The sequence below is a fragment of the Tamandua tetradactyla genome, chromosome 1, assembly GCF_023851605.1.
Source record: "Tamandua tetradactyla isolate mTamTet1 chromosome 1, mTamTet1.pri, whole genome shotgun sequence".
Classification (NCBI taxonomy): domain Eukaryota; kingdom Metazoa; phylum Chordata; class Mammalia; order Pilosa; family Myrmecophagidae; genus Tamandua; species Tamandua tetradactyla.
Window position 1 is genome coordinate 81,907,321 of NC_135327.1, and position 25,088 is coordinate 81,932,408.

General features: G+C 36.2%; 1 protein-coding gene across 2 annotated transcripts in view; it reads right to left on the minus strand.

Moving 5' to 3' along the window:
- The window catches only part of SUGCT (succinyl-CoA:glutarate-CoA transferase), an 878,065-nt gene that overhangs the window by 758,765 nt on the left and 94,212 nt on the right, over positions 1-25,088 (minus strand). For both annotated transcript variants that reach the window (XM_077119443.1, XM_077119444.1), the window contains exons 2-6: positions 19,904-19,955; positions 19,178-19,251; positions 11,943-12,028; positions 11,379-11,429; positions 8,192-8,312 (exon numbers count right to left, since the gene is read on the minus strand). In XM_077119443.1, the coding sequence (XP_076975558.1) occupies positions 8,192-8,312; positions 11,379-11,429; positions 11,943-12,028; positions 19,178-19,251; positions 19,904-19,955 (384 nt within the window). The remainder of the gene's footprint in view (positions 1-8,191; positions 8,313-11,378; positions 11,430-11,942; positions 12,029-19,177; positions 19,252-19,903; positions 19,956-25,088) is intronic.

A 25,088-nucleotide genomic window follows, 5' to 3' on the forward strand; every position in this document is an offset into this window, starting at 1 on the left:
AAATAAGTAAAGAAACATTTTTAAATATTGTGGAGAGAATTCTTACTGCTAAATTTTTATGATTAAGAACATGCTCAGAAGATAAAAAAGAGAAAACACAACTTAAAATTACATTGTTTGGGAAAATATCAAAATACAGATATTTCTGTATCTCTTCTATACAGAGAGTATAGACTAGTTATTTTAAAAAAAGAAAACCTTCTTTAAAAATTTGAAAGGCCCCTACGGAGAATTCTCTCTACCTAGTGGTTCACAGGAAACACTGCAGTTTCTCAAAAAGCCATTTCTAGTGAATTATAGCTTTTTAAACACTGCCCCCTAATGGTCACACTCGTTTCCTCCAAGATAATAAGACAGCCATGCTAGCAAAGATAATTGGGTCCTTCCTGCTTGTGATCATTCTAGCATTTTTGTCCAGCAGACTGGATTTCATAGGCTGAGGCAATCCCAACCACACAACTGTCAGAATGCATTAAAGTAAATCTCCCGACCATTCTAAGATTACTCTCATCAGCAATAAAGCCAACTTGTGAGTGAGAACAGACAATTCGGGTTTGGACTACACCGAGAAGACAGCAATACCACAGGGAAACATCAGGAAATTCTCGGATCGCAATCATAACATGTACAACTTTAGACAGATCTAGTCAGTCTCATTAAAAAGTAAGAACTAAACATCGATTACCACAAATATTAGACTTCTAAAAAGTAGCTGGGTCTTGCTTTACATATATACAAACTCACGACTCATAAATAACCTCTGCTTCCCTAAGAATCTGTTGAAATGTAGACTCTTTAACTAATAAATTTGTTAATGATTTCCAACATTGCAAATATGATTAACAGGAAATGAAAGTAAATGGTAAACACAATATTCCCAATTAAAGCTGTCCAGTGTCTTGTAATCTCAAAGTCCATGTTATTACTTAACAAGGATATTTCTAAGTACTTAAAGCATAGAGGCACTGAAGATTGAGTCAGGAAGCCTGAGTTATAGTTCCACCTGCCATTAAATAGCTGTATAACCTTTTACAAGTCCCAAAGAAATCCTGAATCTGGTTCCGTGTCAGGAAATAAAAGAGAATGAACTGCGTTGATGTTTTCAGTGATTGTGGGGTGAAAAGGATAAAAGGGAATCTAGAATAATAGGAGGTATTTTTCAGACTACACCTGTCTCTTCCCATCACCCCATCAACCCCACAGCACTATCACTGGAAAGCACATGATATACACACCCATTTTCTCCTTAATTGATGTGGGGGATTGAATCATGTACCCTACAAAAGGTATATACAGGTCCTGTAGGTGTGAGCCCATTTGTAAATAGGACCTTTGAAGATGTTATTAAAGTGAAGACAAACTGAATCAGGGTAGGCCTTAATCCAAATTGCTGAAGTCCTTATCAGCCAAGGAAATTGTACACGGAGAGAGAAGCCACAGGGAGCAGCCAGAGTTGGAAGCCAGTGGGACATGGAAGAAAAGGAAGAAGATGCAGCCATGTGCACTGTCATGTGACAGAAAAGCCAAGCAAGGATCACTGGCAACCAGTCCCAGAATGCCATAATCTTCAAAGGGAAAACACTGGCTTACTGACACCTCGATTTTGGACTTCTAAACTCAAAACAATGGTGCCAAAAAATTCCCACTGTTTAAACTAACCCATTGTATGGAATTTGTATAGCAGCTAGAAAACTAAAACCTCTGAGAACTCCTGAACTGTATAATCTTTCTCCAAGGCCCTCTATTGTCCTGAAATGTCAATACAAGATATAATACCGGAAGAAAACTTAAAGATCCTCCTGAAAGTATCTCAGAATATTTTAACATATTTCTACTTGCACTTTTCTCCATAAAGCAGGATGCAGAATAAAATGGCAGCAGGTCAAATAAAATTTGACCCAAAAAACTCTTGGGTCAAATTCTGATACTTCATTCACCGACTCAAGAAACTGCTACTGAGCGCCTACCATGTGCTCTACACTATGGCTGGAGTTGGGTGGGCCTACAGGCAAGGGGGGGTGTCACGCGGGTAAACAGGCAATACAAAATGGGATAGGACAAAGCTGAGACCTAAGAACAACCAGAATCATCAGGTGTGGTTGGGAAGGAGTGTTCTAGGTTATGAATACATCGTGTAAAGCCAGTGAAGTAAGAGAGAGTTTGATGAATTTAGGAGATACAAATAATTAAGGTTAGTCAGGGTTTTCCTAAAATAGTAAAGTAGACCATATATGCCTTATGCTTAAGTTGACTATAAAAATGTTCACTTTCTTTTCTTGACTTTCAGGAGGTTCTCCTCCCACCTCACTGACAGCCCCTTCTCAACCTCCCTTGCTCTGTCCTCCTCACCTCCCAAACATCTAGTCATTGGAGTACCTCAGGCTCAGCCCCTCAGGTCCATCCTTTCTCCATCTACACTCACTCTTCAGGTGATCTCACCCAGGTTTTCAATACCATATATATATGCTCATAATTTAAAATTCCCCTGAACTTCAGACTCTTAGATCCAATCCCTTAGTCTATATCTTCATTTGGATGTCTAATAGGAATCTCAAGCAACATGTCCAAAACAGGACTATTGGCATTTTCCCACAAAACTTCTTTCTAGTCTTGCCCTTCTCAGTAAATAGCACTTCCAAGTCTTCAGATTGCTCAGACCAAAACCTTGGAGTTATCCTTAATTCAACTCTTTCTCTAATATATGTAATCCTTCTACAAGTCCTATCTACTTTACCTTGAAAATATATTCAGAATTTTATCACTCTTCAAAGGCCTCCACCAATACTATCCTAATTCAAGCCACCATCATCTCTAGCCTGGAATATTTCAATAGCTTCCTAAGTTTTCCTCTGCTGCCCATCCTTATCCTCTACAGTCTATTCTCAACACAGTAATTAGAATGATCCTTTTAAAAATATGCCAGAACACTTAATACTCACAGCTGGAATTATGCAGCTCTGAAAGTCAGCATCACTATATACAGCAATTGTTAAAGGTACCAAAAAAAGATATCAGGTTTCAATTAGAGATAAAAATGAAGCTGATGTGGTATGGACTAAGGTAAATCAGAATATAGGACAAAGGATGATAGTGTATATATTCTAGAGCATTACCTGTTACATAAGACCAGAGGCAGAAGGGTTTATTATGTCTAGAACCTAATTTAATATTACACACAAACTACATCAACCTGCCTGGATAGCTCCTTTTAATAACATAAACACATGGAACCCACAACAGAGACAAGGCCTTATAATTCAGTATGGCTTAAGGTAATACCCAGATACATCCCAGACTATGGTGGACTGATTATTAAAAAGTTCCTTGGGGGACTGGAGAAAAAATATGGAACTATTAAATTTCCCCATCTGGAAAATGCTTGGTATTCTCTCAAATACTAGTGACTCCCAAGAAAACAGACCACATCCTTGATTTTGAGGATTGTCTGTAAGAAACTCATTTCTATAGCAGAGAAGCTAAAACTACTTACAATTGTGATTAAGAGTTGCTTCTGGAAAACCTCTTTTATTGCTCAAATGTGGCCTCCCTCTAAGTCCAACTCTACAAGGAAAATTATTACCCTCCCCACTATGTGGGACAGAACAGCCAGCAGTCAAAGTCTCCCTGAAATCGTGGGGCATGATTCCCAGGGATGAGCCTGGCCTTTGCACCATGGGATCAACAATGCCTTCTGGAAAAAATGGGGAAAATAAATATAACAAATTTATTTTATTAATAAGGTATCAGTGGCTAAAAGAATTCAAATGGAGCTGAAAGACTATTCTGGAGGCTACTCCTATGCAAGTTTCAGCTAGGTACTAGTAATAGACAAGGTTTGCCAAACCGTACCAACATCATTCCTGTTAACCACAAAGAACACCTGGGGCCCTAATTGAGCCTCTACAAAAGTGTCATGCATTAAGTTTACTTTGCTGAAACTTATAACCTTCAGAGAGTTTCTAGGGCAGATAAGTCTTGAAACCCAGAAGGGGCAGCCCCTCCAAGACTATCAACTAATTCCATCCCGCTATCATATATGTTCATACCCCTTATCTACATGAAAAAGTTAGAATGAGCATACTCCAAAGACCACTATAGATTGGGAGCAGCCTCAAAGGATAAGAAGGAGTTATAATAGAGAAGACAGGATTTAACAGAGTATGACTGCTGAATCACTATACTGATAGGTTTTTTGGTTTGTTTGGATTTTTTGGCCTCTGTGTTTTAGAGTAGCTAGATAGTAAACCTGAAGTTGTAGAATGGCAACCCATACCAAACTTTGAAATCTGTTCTGTAACTAGTTGTTAAAATGTACTCTGAAAATAATTGCTCTTTATTTTTTTTACCTTTTGTACATGTTATATATCACAATAAAAAACATTTTAAAAATGTATATATATGACAAACGCACACTGACAATCCTCTATTAGCTCACCATCTCACTCAGAGTAAAACCCAAACTGCTTAGGACTAGACCACACGGCCCTCCATGATCTTGTTCCCTGTATTAGCTAGGGTTCTCTAGAGAAACAGAATCAACAGGAAACACTTGTAAATATAAAATTTATAAAAGTGACTCATGTAACCATGGGAACACAGAGTCCAAAATCCACAGGGCAGGCTGTGAAGCCGATGATTCCGATGGAGGGTCTGGAGGAACTCCACAGGAGAGGCTCACCAGCCGAAGCAGGAAGAGAGCCCGTCTCTTCTGAATCTTCCTTAAAGGCTTTCAGTGATTAGATTAAGCATCACTCATTGCAGAAGACACTCCCCTTGGCTGATTATAAATGGAATCAGCTGTGGATGCAGCTGACGTGATCATGATCTAATTCTATGAAATGTCCTCACTGCAACAGACAGGCCAGCACTTGCCCAACCAGACAAACAGGTACCACAACTTGGCCAAGTTGACACATGAACCTGACCATGATGCTCACCAATACCTTTCCGATTTTCTCTCTCATTACATCCTCCCTCACTCACTCTGCTTCAGCCACACTGACATCCTTGCTGGTCCTGAAATAAGTCCAACATACTCCAGCCTCAGCTCCTCTGCACTTGCTGTTCTCCCTGCCTGAAACACTCTTAACCTAAATCTGTATGGCTCCCCTTCACCTCTTCAGGATTCTGCTCAAATGCCATCATATAAATTAAGTTTTTTCTCATCTCACATTATATAATAGCTCTTCCCTGCCTACATCCCCCTTACCCTGCTTTATATTTCTCTTCCGCTCTTAACGTGACTTGATGCAATGACATATACATGTGCTTAATTTTTTATTATCTGTCTCCCAAGAAATGCAATCTCCATGTAGACACAGACATGTGTTATTCACTGCAGTATCCCCAGCACCTGGAATATTACCTGATATATCACAGGACTGTGATAAATATTTGATGAGTAAATGAATTAAAACTGAAAATATGAATTTCTGTTAAAATTATTAATGCAACTTTCTATTTTAAGAGCCACTTTTCTTTCTTGTATCCTTATTAATGGTTAAGTGCTTATAAAATATGCAAAACTAATTACTGTTATCACATCACTTTTACCCCTCCCCCCATGGTTTAAAGACACACACACATACACATAAGAGGTTCACCGACAAGTGCTGAACAATCTGGAGGACTTCGCAGTACTCTTTGCCTTCATTTGACTTAACACTACTGAATATATCAAAAAAATTTATTGAGTTCCTATGTTATCTTAAATTCAATCAATATTTGATACAATATTAATATGAATTAATAATAGTACTTTATAAATGTCCTTTTCTGTAAGTCTTCATTCTTGGTAAATATTTATTTAGCAATCTTCTAGAAACCCATTTGAGCAATTTAAAAAGAAAAACAAGAGAGACAGATGAAAACAAATATCGACGTAGAGGTTCTGATACCTAAATTGAATAGTTTATAACACATCCATGTAGAAGTGTGGATAGCATGGGACAGCACTGCAAACTTAAGAGAAGACCATGTGTTAAATTCTGCAATGAACTTTCACTCTCTACTTTCTCAATGGAGACAAACTGAGAAACAAGACAAAAGGACCCAAAGAAAAGACTTTGACTCACTTTACTTGATAAAACTAACTCCAAAATCCAAGATCAATACTCACTAGAAAAACACTCATTCCAACTGTACCAGAATTATCTAAGCAATCAGAGACAAATTCAGGACCAGCCCACACATACCTCCCAGGGCTCCCCACTGGCACTTTTCTTTCCATTTCCAATCAGTCACCACAGATTGTGGTGCTCACTGCAGCCAGATGTAAAGAAGGGTGGGAGGCATCCCATCACACTAGGACATGCACTGTGAGCGGTAGCAGAGCCAGGGAAAAGGAATGGCACTAGACCTGGGAGACAGGGTTGCAAAAGAAATGCATGCATTCTGATGTGATGCAATAGGAATTATGCAATACTAGTCATGAAAGATTCTTATCAAAAAAAAAAAAAAAAGAACCTGAACCTGACTGTATCTCTAGATCTAGCACAGGAGATATATGGGGTAAAGGAATACATTAAAGTACTCCACAGAAGGGCAATCAGCAAAATCTACAATGATGTTAAAGAACCTATAAAAAGTGGATGAAAGAAAAAAACAGTAGAAACAGGGCTGGAAGAGAGAGAATCTATAGATTAAAAGACCTAAGACACATTTCAAACAAATGCAATGAGCAGACCTTATTTAAATCTTTATTCAAGCAAGCTATTTTTAAAAAATTATGAGGAAATTGGAGCAATTTGAATATTTACTGGATATTTGATGTTATTAAGGGATTATTGCTTATATTTTAGGATGATAATGTTATTGTGGCTATATATTTTTAAAGAGTCCTTGTCTTTGAAAGTTACATACTAAATCATTTTCAGGTGAAGTGACATGATATCTGGGATTAGAGTTAAAATAACTGGGGGTAGGCAAGAAGCAGTAGGTAGATAATAGATGAAAAATTAGCAATACGTTAATTGTTAAAGCTGGGTGATAGGTTCATGGGGGTTCCTTACACCATCCTCTCTACATTTTATATATTTTTCAATTTCCATAATAAAAAGTTTTAAGAACCACACATGGGAAAGATATACTATAAAAAGATTGAGGTGACCATTGAAACCAAATAGATACATAGATTTAAACATAATTTTAAAATGTGCATACAAAACAAAATGTGAATTTATATGAGATGTATATGGGATTAAATATACCTAACTTATGATTACACTTCAAATCATATAAACAAAGATGGGACCATGGGAGAAGAAGAAAGGATTGCAAGAGTATAGACACCCTAAATTCCAATTAAAATCCAAGTGAAATATATTCTGAGCCTTGATAAAAGGACCTAAAGTTAATCTAGAGAAATAAACAGGCAAGAATAGTTATCTGAATGTTGAAAAAGAAGAAGTATAGGGGTACTTACCCTACCAGATATTTAAATATATTACAAGCTATAATTATCAAGCCCACATGATATTAGAGCAAGAAATGATAAGCAAATCTAAAAGAAGAGAATGGGTAGTACAATAAGAAACTTAATATAAAAAATAAATTTAATACATGACAAAGGAAAATCACCAGTAGGTGAATTCACCCACAAAGAATTCTTCTAAAATTGACATGCCATTCATAAAACATCCTAACTGACTCAATGAAAAAAGAAGAACAATAAGACTATTAAAAATCTACCCTATGAAAACAAATTTTTTTAAATCTACCCTATGGAACATGTTTAATGATTTCTAGATAAGAAGAATGTTTTAACCTTATATGCATTAGAAAAAAGCAAAGGGAAAAAGATATTAAATTTATAACATAAAAATTTAGACACTCATGCGTTAAAAGATATCAGAAGCTCAATTTGCAATGAACAAGATTGACAAAAGCCCAAGTAATGTAATATATCAAGAGCCCAAGCAAAAAATAAGAAAAACAATAAAACATCCATATAAAATTGGCAAAAACTACAGGCAGATAGTTCATATAAGAAACACAAATAGCCAATAAATATATGGAAATTATTCTTTCAGTTAAATGTTCATTAGTGGCTAATAATGCTCAGTAACCTAAGATGGCTTGGAGGGAAAGGGAGCAGAATCATTTAAAGAAAACCCACACCACCAGGAGATTATGTATATAAGCAAAGAACTTAGAAAACTTTCTCATTGATGAGGGTGTGAGCTTGAAATACCTGTGATGGAACAGTAGATGATGTGAGGTGCAATCTTCTCAATGTCTTCATATCCCAGGCCCATTGCAGACAGTTTGCCAGGGACATAGTTTTCCACAAATACATCACAAACAGCTGCAAGCTGAAGGAAGAGGTGAAGATGAATCAGACTTCTCAGGAGACTTGCAAACTTTCAACAAATCCCCATATGAGAGAATTCTTCTTTTAATTTCAGTAAATAAAGTTGATCCTCACTTTGTAATAGTCGAGAAAAAAAATAACAGCACAGATGAGAATCAGATAAACATAAAAGCCTTGGTCAATTACTTGCAATATTACTGCCAGTAAAACAATGGCTATTACATTTCTCAGCAAATGCCATGGCATTAAGTGGAACTTGCTTACTTTAAATGTAAGAAATATCTTACATGGCCAGTCCAAATATATTCTCAGAAATTTAGGTTGAAAAATTAGAATGTAAGGACATCAAATATATGAAAAATATCTTTCAAAATCTTTACACAAGACTAAATATGTATTTATTACTCTGTGTCCTTATTGCATAATATTCCCCATTACAATATAAACATGTAGCCCCTTAAAACATGTGATCTTGATTCTGAAACACTTTCATACTTTTCAGATGCTCTCTTTCCCAAGAGCTTTAAACATATTTAATAAACTATTTTTTTCTAAACTATAACCCACTGAATCAGTAACTGTCAGAAATGGGACTCAGATTTTGATTCTCAGACCATGGCCATTAAGAATTAGAGGACAGTGAAACATTATTTATAAAAACTCTAATCTGAGAATTCCTTTCAGAACTTCAGTTGACTACATATCTTTTAAAGTTTTTTTAAAAGTCATCACAGAATTGTACTAGACAGCTGTGTTAGATTGAATTATGTATGCCACAAAAGACATAAATCTTAAACATGTTCCTGTGGGTGTGAACCTATTTGTAAATATGATCCTTTGAAGATGCATTAATAAATAAAGTATGGCCCAACTGAATGAGGGCAGGCCTAGCCATATTACTGTAGCCCTTTATATGCAGAAGAAATCAAGAAGCACTGACTCGGAGAAGGCCATAGAGAACCTTTAAGTCAGTAGAGAGCAAAAGAGCAGACATAAGGAGAGTGATCTCCATGTGACGCAGGCAGAGATACAAGCCAAGAAATCCCAAGGATTGTGGCAAGCCAGCATGGTGTACAGACTTGAGGAGAAAACATGACCTTGACAACACACTGATTTTGGACTTCTAACCCTTAAAACCGTGAGCCAAGAAATTTCTGCAGCTTAAGCGAATTCAGTATACGTTGTTTGTCATAGCAGCCTGGCAAACTAAGACCAGAGAAATTCATCACAGCAATCTAATTACAGTGTCTAATAATTATTAAATAAAAATTTTAAATAACCATGTAGATCTAAATACAGTCACACACATACAAACTAATGTAACAGAAAAAGGCTCTACACAAGTGGGCGAGGATGGAAATAACAGATCAGAGCAGAAATAGATAAGAATAAATTATTTGATTTATTATTAATTTATTAATTTAATTTATTCTTAAATAAATTATTTAAGAATAAACACAATAGAGAGAATCAACATAAACAAAAGATGGCTCTTTGAGATTAGTAAAAGTGACAAACCCTTAGCTAGACTGACCAAAGAATGAGAGATGATGTAAATAAATCAAATCAGAAGTGAGGTGGGGGGTAGTATTACTGACCCCACAGGGAAAAAAAAAGGATCATAAGTGTGGTAGTTAGATTCAGTTGTCAACTTGGCCAGGTGAAGGCACCTAGTTTTGTTGCTGTGGACATAAGCCAATGGTACGTGAACCTCATATGTTGCTATCTGTTACATCTGCAGTCAGCTAGAAGGCGTGCCTGCTGTGATGAATGACATTTGACTTAATTGGCTGGTGCTTAAATGAGAGAGTGCAACGTAGCACAGCCCAAGCAGCTTGGCATACCTCATCTCAGCACTCACAGCTCAGCCCAGGCCTTTGGAGATGCAGAAAGGAATCATCCCAGGGAAAGTTGTTGGAACCCAGAGGCCTGGAGAGAAGGGCAGCAGAGATTACCCTATGCCTTCCCATGTAAGAAAGAACCTCAGATGAAAGTAAGCTGCCTTTCCTCTGAAGAACTAAAGAAATAAATCCCCTCTTATTAAAAGCCAATTTGTCTCATGTGTTGCATTCCGGCAGCTAGCAAACTAGAACAATAAGCAACTACTATGATGCTTTGCTTGCCATCCAGGAAACCTGGGTTCAATTCCCAGCCCATATATGCAAAAATAATAAGAATAATAAAAAGAGAAACAGAGAGGATACAATGAACTGTATGCCAACAAATCAGACAACTTAAATGAAATGTACAAATTCCCAGAAACACACAATCTACACTGACTCTAAAAGAAATACACGACCCAGCAGACCAATTACAAGTAAAGAGATTGAATCAATCATCAGACACCTCCCAACAAAGAAAAGCCCAGTACCAGATGGCATCATAGATGAATCCTACAAATGATTCCAAGAAGAATTTTCATCAATCCTGCTCAAACTCATCAAAAAAATTGAGGGGGAAGGAATATTACCTAATTCATTCTATGAAACCAACGTCACCCTAATAACAAAGCCAGATAAAGATCCCAAAAGAAAATTACAGATCAATTTCTCTAATGAATATAGATGTAAAAATCCTCAACAAATATTTGCAAATTGAACACAAAACCACAATAAAAAGAATTATACACCATGATCAAGTGGGTTTTGTCCCAGGTATGCAAGGAGTGTTTTCAATACAGGAAAAACAATTAATGCATACCACATTAATAAATCAAAGGGAAAAAGTATATTTGATCATCTCGATTGATACAGGAAAGGCATGTGACAGGTAAAAATACTTTGAAAAATAGGAATAGAAGAAAAACTCGCAACATGATAAAAGGCATATATGAAAAGCTAGTCCTATATTTAATATACTCACACAACAGGAAGAGACATTATACCCAATATATAAGAAATTAAAAACCACATTATACACTATAAAAGGCAAGGTAAATTCTTTAATGACCTTTATAACAACATTATGGATTGTCAATTAAATAAAGCTTTAAAACACTTTTTCCCTGAAGTTCAAAAGCTTAATTACAACATAGGTGAAAAGATGAGTTCCAGTGGCCATACTGTACCTCTTTGATGATTTTCACTCCCCTTGGATCCTTGATATTGACAGCTATGCTCTAAAAATTTTAAAATAATATATTAAAACACTATCATAAAGGGTTTTTTATTGCTGACATTTCTATAAACAAAAAAATTTATATGAGTCTTCTTAAAGCATATTAATTTTCTTCAAGAAGAAATATTTAAATAATTTTTACTGACTTTATTTGCAATTAGGATATGCTAGGATATGGCAAGGATTATAGTAAATATTTCTCAAAATGATGATAATGGGTGTTGGTCAATTAGCATTCTCCAAAAGAATAACCAATGTAAAGAATCAAATGATTTCTCTCTTTAATAAAATTATTATTTCCATTATAAATTCTCATAAGATGTTTTAAGGTACTTAGTAGAGAAGAAAGTTTAGTAAAAAGCTCTATTGTTTCTATTTGATGACTATTGTTTCTGGATAAACCTACACCTTAGTTGAAATATTATATCTATAAAAAGAAAAAGAAAGAAACAATGATTATATCAAACATTTTGTTTTGCAAAAGAATTACACAGAAAAAAAGATGATATCTTACTTTTTTATTTCGGTTAACACTGAGAAAATAAGTACTTTCTGATCCTACAAAAGGTGGCCCCCAACTTCGTGTTTCGTCACCAATTCCTGCAAAGGATAGCATGCGCTATTAATCTTTAATCTTTGAATTACCATGAAATATTTCAAACCAACAGGCTCACTTATCATATACCATTCACAGGTACCTGAACAAAAGTAGTTCAACCCTTCGAATCAGTAGCCTAGAGGAGGCCATACAAGCTGATCAGACTGCCCAAGCTTTTTATCTGTTCATGTTGATCAATGAACCCTACCACTACCTCTTTCACCCAGCTCCATCCTTGGAAACCAAAATCCAGAAGGAAATATCCTACTGACAGTCTTCAGATTTAATAAATCTCAAATACAAGAGAGAAAAATTACTCAGATTATGACAAGCAAGTTGGCTGGCATCAAATGTATAGAGAAAATGATGAGTTTGCAAAAGATGTTTGTTAATTATAAATTAAATCAGAGTAACGACAAAAGAGTCATTATGATAAAGTGGCATCTGAGGCTAGGTAGAGAACAATGATTTAAAACATTTATAAAAAATTTCTGAAGAAACAACAAATGAGAAAAGACAAAATGATTTACTGAATAGCAAATAATTTAAAATATAGCTTAGAATAAAATTTTATTTTTTTATTTAAAATATAGTTCAGAATAAAATTTCAGTGATTTAGATCTTATCTCCAATCAAAAGTATAAAGCTATAAAAACACAAAGTGAGTATTTTTTTCTGGAGAGTCTATTTCAAATGATTCCAAAATGTATTCAGTTTGATTCAAAGACAACACTGCAGAGTTAGAGAAAACTATTTTTCCTGTACAAAAAGCAACTAGCAAACAACTTGGGTAGAACACAGCAATGAATCAACAATTAAATGGCACAAAAAAGTATCACTTAAGAATTTTACAATATAAGTTCTGATAAAATATTGATATGAAAAACAGATGACCATATAGGAAATTACAGTGAAAGAATTTATTACTAGCCCACAAATGAGAATTTGTGAATGTGGGTTAAAGTTACACACGCTAATTATTTAATGACCTAATATAATCAATCTATTAGCTCACTAGACTTTACTAGCTAAAATTAAGGAAAATGGACATAGATTTCTGAAAAAGAAGAGAATCTGAAGACTAGATTCACTTACTATAGAAATACTCACATAGTGGTGGTCGGAGCTGTTATGTACCCAGAAAAGACCATGTTCTTTTAATCCATTCCTGTGGGTGCAGACCTGTTGTAGGTGGGACTTTTTAGTTAGGTCCCACATTCATAGTGACCCATTCATAGCGGTCTTAATCCTTTTACTGGAGTCCTTCATGAGAGAATTGTAAGGACCCAGGACCTGGGCTCTGCCCACTCCTCCATTTTGAGAGGCACACAGCTGCCTACATGGCCGGGAACAGACATGAAAGGTCAAAGAACATAAAACTGCCCCCCACCATCACTGTCGGTAACCAACTCTCACGAGACTCTGTGGAACCAAATTTCACATGAGTCTGCTGAAACCCCATTGCAACCAAATCTCTCGGGACCCCAATAAACTTCATAAGCTTGCCCTCTCAGCACACCCCTTCCCTTTTTTGGTTTTTGGCATGGAATGCTGATCTCCATGTTCCAAGTGTCTACCGTTGGGAAGATTTTCCTCCTGTTAGTAAGGCCCAAGTTAAAACTCATGGGTAAAATTCTGCCTGGTGTGTTCTTTGATCTCAGGGTTGTGTTGGGTTGGAATGAGGATAAAAGAAAAAGTCCAGAGAGCTCAGAGAAGCCCCCAGAAAAGCTAAGAGATAAATTTAAGAAAATCTGACAGAGAAAGTCCCTGGAAAAGCTAGGAGAGGACCCACAGAAACTCAGAGAGGAAGCCATGGGAACCAGAACCTGAAAGCAATGAAACCCAGAGAGAAGGACCAGCAGCTACCGGCCATGTGCCTTCCTATATCACAGAGGAGGCCCAGATGCCAGCTGCGTTTCTTCAGAGGACACATTATCCTACTGATGTTTTAATTTGGACATTTTCACGGCCTTAGAACTGTAAAATTGTAAGCTAATAAATCCCCATTTAAAAGCCAACACATTTCTGGTATCTTGCATTATGGCAGCTTTACCAAACCAAAACACATATATATAAATATATAAATACCCACAGAAGAGAGAAGGCAGGACAAGGGGAAAAAAGCATTAAAACTACCTGGGTGGGCCACGGTGGCTGAGAAGGCAAGAATGCTCGCCTGCCATGCCAGAGGACCCGGGTTCGATTCCCAGTGCCTGCCCATGTAAAAAAAAAAAAACTACCTGGATTATGAGTTGAACATCATAAGTACATGGAATCTTGTATAGGGCATGAGATTTGGTTTATTCAGATTGGTGTGATGCCTGATAAATCCCAGAGTAATTTGGGCAGTGACTAGAGAAGTATTTGCAAAGTCCTCTTGGGGCACAGGGGGGAAAAAGGAGGAAATATTCAACTTCGCATTTGGAGAATTTCTGATATCTTCGCAAGCAGTGGAGACAACCAAATCAATAGGCTGAGCCCTCAATCTTGGAGTTCGCCCCTATGTAACTTATTCCTGTAAAGGATAGGCTAAGCATACTTAAAATTAGGCTAAGGGTCAGAGAACTTCTTCTGTTGCTCAGATGTAGCCTCTCTCTCTCTAAGCCAGTTCAACAGGTGAACTAACTGTCCTCCCTCCTATGTGAAAAATGACTCCCAGGTGTGTAAATCTCCCTGGCAATGTAGAACAGAAATCCCAGGATGAGCCGGGATGCAGCAACAAGGGATTGAGAAAGTCTTCTTGACCAAAAGGGGGAAAAGAGAAATGAAACAAAATCAAGTTTCAGCAGCTGAGAGATTTCAAACAGAGTCAAGAGATTATCCTGGAGGTCATTCTTATACATTTTATAGATATCCCTTTTTAGTTTATGTGTATTGCTGTGCCTGGAGGGAAGTACCTGAAACTGTTCAGTTGTATTCCAGTAGCCTAGATTCTTAAAGATCTAACATTTACAGTGTGACTGTGTGATTGTGAAAACCTTGTGTCTGATGCTCCTTTTATCTAGAATATGGACAGATGAGTAAAAAATATGGAAAAAATAAATAATAGGGGAACAAAGGTTAAAATAAATTGAGTAGATTGAAATACTTGTGGTCAATGACAGGGAGGGGTAAGGGGTATGGTATGTATGAGTTTTTTTTTTTTTCTTTTTTATTTCTTTTTCTGGAGTGATGCAAATGTTCAAAAAAAATTATCATGGTGATGAATACACAACTATGTGATGATATTGTGAGCCATTGATTGTACACCATGTATGGAATGTTTGCATGTCAAGAATGTTTATATGTTAAGTTTTTACAATATAAATATTTAAAAATTTAAAAAATAAAACTAAAGAAAAGAAAAAAAAAACCTTGGGTCAGATGCACCTTATATCCAGGCTATGGACAGATGAGTAAAAAAGTATGGATAAAAAATAAGTAAATAATATGGGGAACAAAGGGTAAAATAAATTGTGTAGATCGAAATACTAGTGATCAATGAGAGGGAGGAGTAAGGTGTGCTGTATATATGAGTTTTTTCTTTTTATTTCTTTTTCTGGAGTGATACAAATGTTCTAAAAAATTATCATGGTGATGAATACAACACTATGTGATGATATTGTAAGCCACTGATTGTGCAAATGTATAGAATGTATGTGTTTGAATATTTCTCAATAAAAATATTACATATATAAATAAATAGATATATATATATATATACACACACACACACACACACACACATAGCTCCTACTTGGAGTGATGGAAGTATTTCGGAAATGGATGGTGGTGATGGTAGCACAATATTATGAATGCAATTAACAGCACTTAAATATATATCTGAATGTGATTAAAAGGGGGAAATGTTAGATTTTATATATGGTAGAAGAATAAACAACTTAAAAAGAAAAAAAACTAGAGATGAAGAGGAGTCTTAAACAAAACAAAGCAATAAGTGGGAAGTACCAAATGGGGCATGATGAAAATTTCAGGGGGGGGAAATCCACAAAATTGCAAAATGCAACCTACCAGTAAACCAACAGAGGCTTCATGGAAAATGTGTGTGTGTATCCGGATCTTCAGCATTAAATAGGACCTCTAAGAGTCAGGAGAAACTTCAGACATTTCCAATTGTTTGAAGTGCCAGATACATTAAAATTTAAAATGAGACAATGCCAATATAAGACTGAAATTTGATGGTCTTTTTTCAATGGTTACATTCATCTCCCAGGTGGAGATAATTCAGAAGTCTAAATTGGAGAACTCTGAAACCCTCCTACCCCTCCTGCTACGGGAAAATACAAGATTTTAGAGGCAGAAAGATCAGAGCTTATGGCACAATGATTAGAAGCACAAGCTCAAAAGTCACAAACTAGCAGCTGCAGAATCATTTTAATCAGAATCAGTTAAAATTGACACAGTTTTGAAAGTTTTTCTACCTGCCATGATTTCAAAATCTGGAGATCTCAAATAAAAATTCAGACTGCCTTTCTTAGACGATCTTACAACACAACAAATTCATTCACTCAGGGAATATTTATTGAGCACCTTCTATGTCACAGACATTGTTCTATACGGGGAGACACAGCAGTGGGCAAAAGATAAACTTCCCTGCCCTTAGTGGGAACAATCCTGGAATAGCAGTGGCATCATATGCTCCCCCTGCCAGTCCATTTCACCCATTTGGGTTACCTGCCTGGCCCTACTAGTTTATACCCATTGACCAACTAACTCAAAAAAGAAGGAAATAGAGGTGCACTTAGATTTATTTGACTTCCTCTTTGATTACACAGATAAGAATAATCTAAGTTCTAAATCAGAAAACTACACCCAAATTTTATTGAAGAGGTGAAGAAGACAAGTAAAGGAACTATTTCACTACTGAAATTTGAAAATATTGTCGGGTCACTTCTTATACACATTTCCTCATATCCATATTGAACAACTATCTTGAAAACTCAAAACATTAAATATGAAAAATGAACAATTGAAACGGATTGGGCAAGAGGGTTAAGGAAAGATAGAAAACAATCAGTTAAAATAGGAACAAGTATATGCATGGGGATATAATAAAGGCCCAGACAAAAGAGAATAGGCCTAAGTAAACAGAGAATAATGATTTATAAAATTGATGTAAATACACATAGTAGCCCAGTTACACACAAAAATGGCAAGGGAAATTAGACTGGATGCTCTGTCTAGGAATAGAAGACCCAAGAAAACCAAAGGTTGAAATCAGGAAGTGCTGTGGTATTCAAGTTGGAAAACCATGTGAAAATTAGAAGTTTTATGAAAACATACCCAAGAAAGAAGATGAACATCTGTGCTCGGGAATGCATTGACTAGATAAATGAAGCACGATCTCAGGAAAGCATATAATTCACCAGGCTCTTCCATCACATAGAACCCAACAAATACAGTAGCAGACAAATATAATAATATATAATATTATTTCCCATGCTTACTAGGGAATCTTCTGCTAATTGCTTTGGCCACTTAAGATCTATTTAGCAGAAAGTTGAGTCTTCCAGAGCTATCTCTTATGGTAAATTAAATTAATTGACATAAGTTTAAATTAGTCTCTTATGAGCCTTATAGAAACAATCACACCATCTAGGGCTAAATCATTCTCACTGATTTGGGAATTCTATTCTAGCCCCATAAGAATCTGGCTTTGAAGCATAAATAATAGTACTACTTTCTGAAACCTGCTAAAACAAGCTGTTTATAGGATGGTGTAGAGGACATGGAGCACAAGGAGTCTTTCCTGTAAGTGCTTGTTAGACAAAGGAGGCACCAATAATGACATTTTCTGAGCAACTTCATCATTAAAAGCAGGAAGTGAAAGCCAAATTGCTAAGAAGGTACCAAATAAAAGTGAGAATTGTATACACTAAGATTTATGATAGACAATGGAAGGAGAAAGAATGGGGAAAGATGTCAGATGAAAACCATAAAGACAAAGAATTCATCTAAGTGTTTTCCTCTCAGAATATTTAAAATGATAAAATAGGGAAGTGTTTCTTTTATTAGAAATAGAAAGGATGACTTAGGTTCCTTTTTGGAGGACATTCATTCCTTTTCCTTCTCTCCTTTTTGCCCTATCTTCTGTCATCCCTTTATCATCTCCTTGTTGACTTTCCTTGCATTCCCTCCAACCCACAGTGAGGGAGAGTGGCCAGGCCCACTCTAATTTCAATCTCAGGGGAAGGCTTTTACGGGATAAAGGAGAGCCAGGATCAGAGCCAAGTGCCTAGATTTTCCATATTAACTCTGTGACATTGGACAAATTACTTTGCCTCTCTGTGCCTCTGTTTTCTCATTTACAAACTAGGTATAATAACATCAGCCCATGAGGTTGCTATAAAGTTTAAATGAATTAGCATAGGCAAAGTACTTACGATTGTGCCTGGCACCATTTACAGGTGTTGCTGTTTCAGTCTGCTAACACTGCCATAATGCAATATACCAGAAATATATTTGCTTTTATGAAAGGGATTTATTAGGTTATAAATGTATAGTTCAAAAGCCATGAAAATGCCCAAATTAAAGCATCAACAAGGGGATACCTTCACTCAAGCAAGGCCAATTGCATCCAGGGTTCTCTGTCACATGGGAAGGCACATGGTGACATCTGCTGTCCTTCTCTCCTGGCTTCTGGTTTTAAATGGCTCCCTCAACTTCTGGCATCTCCTGGGGCTTTTTCTTTTGCATCTCCAAACGTCTGTGTCCTCTCCAAAATCTTCTCTTTTAGGACTCCCATAAATGCATTAAGACCCACCTTGAATGGGCACGATCACATCTCCATGGAAACAACCTAATCAAAAGTCCCACCCAACAACAGGTCTGGCCCCACAAGATGAGATTAAAGAACACGGTTTTACTGGGGTATATAACACAGTTGCTATTATCATTATATGTCACATCCAATCTTCTACTAGAGGTTTTCAGGTACATGTATAGGGCTTGCCTTGAACCTTTAGACCTTGGCACCTCTAAAGAGTGAAAAGATTACCATAGATTCAGAAGAAAATAAGGAATAGAGAAAAGAATTATTTCATCTTAATTCTTCCCGCCTCCATCTGCAAGTACACTAAACAGGAATATTTAAAAAATTACTTAAAATATTTATTAGGTTGTTTCTGTTTTTAAAGGGGCAACAGCTTTACCTGGTCTTTCCACTTTTATAACTTCTGCCCCAAGATCTCCTAAATTCATAGTAGCAAAAGGTCCCGCCAATACTCTACAATATTAACAATGATAAATAAGTTAATTACCATCTTGAAGAAATTAGCATAATTTTTTCTTAAAAATCAACGTAGATCAACTCATTGCGGTAGTAAGAATTAAAATTGTAAAACTGTTCTAAAAAAGTCATCTGGTCATATGTAAAGAACTTCAAAGAAACATATCCCCTTTGAGCCACTAAAACTACTTCTAGGACTCTATCCTGAGGAAATAATCAGAAACCAGGCAAAGACTTATATATGGGAAGTTCAATAAAATGAAATGTATAACAGTGAAATATTGAGGGGTGCTTAAGGAATTATATCACATCTATAAAACAAAATATCTTATGCTTTTATTGAATTTTGAATGGCACAGGAAAATGCTCAAAATATAACATTATGTCTAAAATGTGGGTTAAAACTATAATTTCAATGTGGTTTCAATTTTTGTTTTTTAAATGTTTATAAATATGAAGATTGGTAAGAAAATGCATAAATATTATATCAATTATCTTAGATGACATTACAGGAACTTTTCATTTCTTTTTTTCCTTTTCAAAGAGTCTATAAATATACAAGCACCCTCTTATAAACCAAATAATATATAACTGCTTTTGAGAGAAGGGAATAACTCAATTATCAAAACATAGATAAACCAATACAAACCTCGTCAGATCCAGAATTTTTACATTCTCCAATGGCTTTGTGTTGTCGGTATCTGGCAAAACACAGAAAATATTGTGTGTTTTTAATTGTACTATTGATTAATTTTCAGGGGGAGAGGACAGAGTTCTTCATATTCTGCTTTAAGTCATCTCTTTTTCTACCAGTTATATTATTTCCTTTGCAAGTTTTCTGTATTATATGTAACACATTAAACTTTGAATATGATCCAAAGTCAGCCTGTATAAATTAAAGATCCCAATACCAGTTTATTCCCAAATAATAAAGCCCACAGCTACAATGAAGAAATTTTATATAATGAAAAATAAAAAGTGAACTAAACAGTGACATCCTAAGATGTGGGATGCTGAAAGTAACAGTAAAGTTCTCCATATGCTTGTTCTACATTCAGGATGGGAGAAAAGTGGACAAAATAAATTAATTAAATAATTTATAATCAAATATGTATTCCTGTTTTCTCTTCACCCATCAGGTATAAAAATAAGTAGATGGGTTAAAAATTATTTCAATAATCCCCTAAGTGCATTTAACATCAGCATTAAATCACAAAGTCAAATTTTCCTCATTTGGCTTACAAAATTTAGATCATGATGACTGGAGAAGCTGAGGTTTATGCCCATATGGAGAAAAATGATGAACTACCAGTTTGATACATTTTTTAAAAAATTCGATGTAGGACCATCACCAGTGGATTCAAATGAGAATTACAGAATTCACTTATCTTTACATGCACAGAGTCCTGAGACTGACCACAAGAGATGTAATGAGTCTTAGGTATGGGGTCCACAGACACATGGCTCTGGTAGAAAGACTGGAAGTCCATATGGAGTTTATTCTCTCCTTGAACTATGCCAATTTATTATCTAACAAGAAACTGCTGTTACAGCAATAGGAAATATGTGGAGACCATGTGACTGGTGCATTATTTTACTGGAAACACATACCTGGTTTCTTGGGAAACCAAATTAAATCAAAGAACAACCTGAGGAGCAGTTAGGCTTCTCCAGAGAAATAGAACCAACAGACTTATAGAAACTGGCTCACACAACCATGACAACAGGCAATCCGAATTCTGTAGGACAAGCCACAAATTGAAAACCTTGAAGGTGAAACTGAATTCCCAAATTGGAAACTCCATGCAGGTGACAAATTCCCCAGAACTGGGCTGGTAGAGTAGAGACAGGAAATTTTCTTTCTAACTACTGAAATATTCAGTTCTCACTTTAAGGAAGGCCTCCAACTGATTTCATGAATCACAACCCCCACTAAAGACATGTTCAAATCTTATCCCACATTCCTGTGGGTGTGAACCCATTTGTATATAGGACATTTTTTTGGCATGGGAAGGCTCCAGGAATTGAACCCAGGTCTCCGGCATGGTAGCCAAGAACTCTGCCACTAAGCCACTGTTGCCCACCCTGCAAATAGGACCTTTTGAAGATGTTATTAGTTAAGGTGTAGCCACATTGAATCAGGAGAGTCTTAATGACTAAACACCTTATAAAGGAGGTAACTGATGCAGTCAGTCTGAGAAAGCTAAAAGAAGAAACCAGAAGTCAGCAAAAACCAGAAGAGCAGATACAAGGGAAGAGAGACTGCCAGATGACATCATCAGAACGCTACCAAGTTGGAGAAAAGGCTGGCCTTGCCGACATCTTGATTTTGGACTTCTAGCTTTCAAAACCGTGAGACAATAAATGCTTGTGATTTAAGCCACCCTCTTATGTGGTATTTGTTATAACAGATCTGGAAAACTAAGACAGCCAGAGTGATCCTTGTAAAATGTAAAACAAATAATTTCACTCCCTTGCTCAAAATCTTCTAATGGTTTCCTGACACATTTGTGATGGCATCCAACATCCTACCACAACCCACAAGACCCTGCCTGTTCTGGCCTGTGGCTCCCTCTCCCACGTCATTTACCATCATTCTCTATCTCTTTAACTATTCTGCAGCTACATAAGCCTTCTTGCAGTTCCTTGAACAAACTGGGTATCTTTCTGTTGGCCTGTGGCAGAAAAAGAAATGTACCATACAGATCTTCCTTCAGGTGTGGTCCACCTTCAACAAGTGTGGTTAGTTGACAACCTGCTGGTGTTGGCTTCTTCGGAGTCTACCTTAGCTTTCCTGCTGAGATGGTGCTATTCTCAGGAGAGCCCTTGGTCAAACAACTGATAGCAAAGTGGGGGTAGAAATGCCTATTTATTTCTTCTGCCAATGATGGACAGTTGCAGCAGCCCTCATTGGGGTATTGGCTCTGAACACCCGATTGGGTGGCAGAGACTTTGTCCAGCCAGCATGCAGCCTTCTGGCTCTCTCTGTGCAATCCTATGTCCTCCCTTGCCCTTTCAAAAATGTCACTCCCTTTCTAACTCCATCTCAAGCAAGATCTGCTTTCTGGAGAACCCAAGATGTGATTAGGCAGTTGCTATTCCCTATCTTTCTCCACTTATTTGCATGTCTTACTCACTTCATTTAAATTTCTGCCCCAATTACTCTCAGAGAGAACTTGCCTAAAGCAGCACCCTTCTGAATCTCCATCTCTGAGTTATGTTTCTTTATAACATTTATCGTTATCTCACATTTTATACCTGCTTATTTATTTATTGACCTATTACCTGAATTTCCCGCTAGAAAGTAAATTCAGTGAGAGCAGAGCCTATGCATCTTGCATCCCTATGGCTGCAATAGTGACTGGTACATGTAGGTGCACTAAGAATTCACTGAGGGATCATTCGGGGGGCGGAGGGAGAGTGATCATTGAAAAGAGACAAGATCCCAAAATCAGGCAGCTAATTTCCCTCTCACCTGGATGTGGCTAGAATAGGATGGGGAAAAAAAGACACCTACACAAAAATGCAATGAAACTGCTCTGTCAAAGAAATCAAAGGGAATTTTGGATATAGTAAGCTTGGCAGTTAGAATGCAAAGGAAAATTATACACAGAAAAAGGAACAAAGGAAGAAGAAAAGTTATCAGAAAAAATTTTCTAACAAGATAGCTAAAGACATTCTTAAAATAGTTTTTTAATTAGAGAGGTTGTAGGTTTACAGAAAAATCATGCAGAAAATACAGCATTGCCATATAGCCCCCTCACACACACAGTTTTCCCTATTATTAACACCATGCATTACTGTGGCCTTTTTGTTACAATAAATGAATGAATATTATTATAAATGTGCTATTAACTATATTCCAGAGTTTATTTTAGGGTTCACTGCTTGTATTATAAACAAACTGTATGGCTTTTTTAAAATGTTTATTCTAGTAGCAAATATACAACCTAAAATTTCCCATTTAACCACATACAAATATATAATTCAGTGCTGTTAATTACATTCACAATGTTATCCTACTATCACTATCATCCATCACTACAACTTTTCCATCACTCTAAACAGATATTCTGTACCAATTAAGCATTAACTTACCATTCCCTACCACATCCCACTCCTGGTAACCTGAGCTAAAGGCCTTTTTAAAAAAAACACGGAGAGCTAATATTATATTTTAAGTTCTATATGGTGCTGATGGGTAAATATTCTCTAGAACCAGCAAATTGATTTGATAAAACCTAGAACACAAATGCCCTGTGTAAGTGGTTCTAGGGAAATTCAAAGAAAAGGTTATGGTTCTACATATGAACTGGTACTGGGAAGAGGGAACAGAATGGCTGGGGGAGGTAGAACATGAGTGACCACTCATTAAACAATTTTTTTCCTACTATGTGCTAATCATTCAATGAAACAAAGCCTTAAAGGACATTATTTCCCCTCCTCCTCAAGAATTCCATGGTCTATTAGGGAAAACTGATTACAATTACAATGATTAAGAACATAGGCCCTTATGAAGCAACTTACAAGAATAAAATATCTAGGAATAACTGTAACCAATGATGAAAGGGACTTGTACATGGAAAACTACAAATCATTACTGAAAGAAATGAAAGAAGACCTAAATGAGTGAAAATTAAACAAGACCTAAATATTTGGAAACCATATATCCAATATTCATGTGTTCATGTATTGGAACACTCAATATCTTTAAAACATAAAAACTACCCAATGCTCTTTACAGATTCAATGCAACCCCAATCAAAATTCCAATAGTCTCCTTTGCAGAAATGGAAAAACTAACCATCAAATGCATATGGAAAGGCAAAGGATCCTGAATATCCAAAAATATCTTTTAAAAGAAACAAGTTGGAGGATTCATACTTCCCAATTTCAAAACCTATTACAAAGCAGAGTAATTAAAACAGTGTGGTACTGGCAGAAGGACAGATATATAGACCAATAGGATAGAATTGAGAGTTTAGAAATAAACCCCCATATCAATGATCTATTGGTATTTTACAAGGGTGCCAAGTTTACTCAATGGGGAAAGAATGGTCTCAACAGTAATGATGCTTGAAAACTGGATATCCTATCTAAATGGAAAAGAATGAAAGTGAATTACTACCTCCCACCATATATGAAAAAAATAACTCAAAATGGATCAATGGCCTAACTATATGAGCTAAAATTATAACACCACTAGAAGAAAACATAGGGAAATGCCTTTTGGACTTTGTATTAGGCAGTGTATTCTTAGATTTCACACAAATGAATAAGCAACAGAAGAAAAACTAGATTAAATGGATTTCATCAGCATTAAAAACTTTCCTGCATCAAAGAACATTTTCAAAAAAGTGAAAAGACAACCTACTGAATGGGAGAAAATATTTGGAAACCATATATCCAATAAGGGTTTAATACCCAGAATATATAAAGAACTACAGCTGAACAACAAAAAAGATAAATAACTGAATTTTAAAATGGACAAAGGTTTTGAATAGACATTTCTCCAAAGAAAATATACAAATGGCCAAAAAGCATATGAAAATGCTCAACATCACTAACCACAAGCAAAATGCAAATCAAAACCCACAATGAGAAAACAGATCTCACCCACAAGAATGGTTACTATTTTTAAAAATGGAAAATAAGTGCTAGTGAGGGTGTGGAGAAATAGGAACCCTCAGATATTATAAAACGGTTCAGATGCTGTAGGAAAGCTTGCCAGTTCTTCAAAAAGTTAAATATAAAACTACCATATGGCCCAGAAATCCCACTTCTAGGTATATCCCCAAAAGAATATACTCAGACAGATGTTTGAACACCCATGT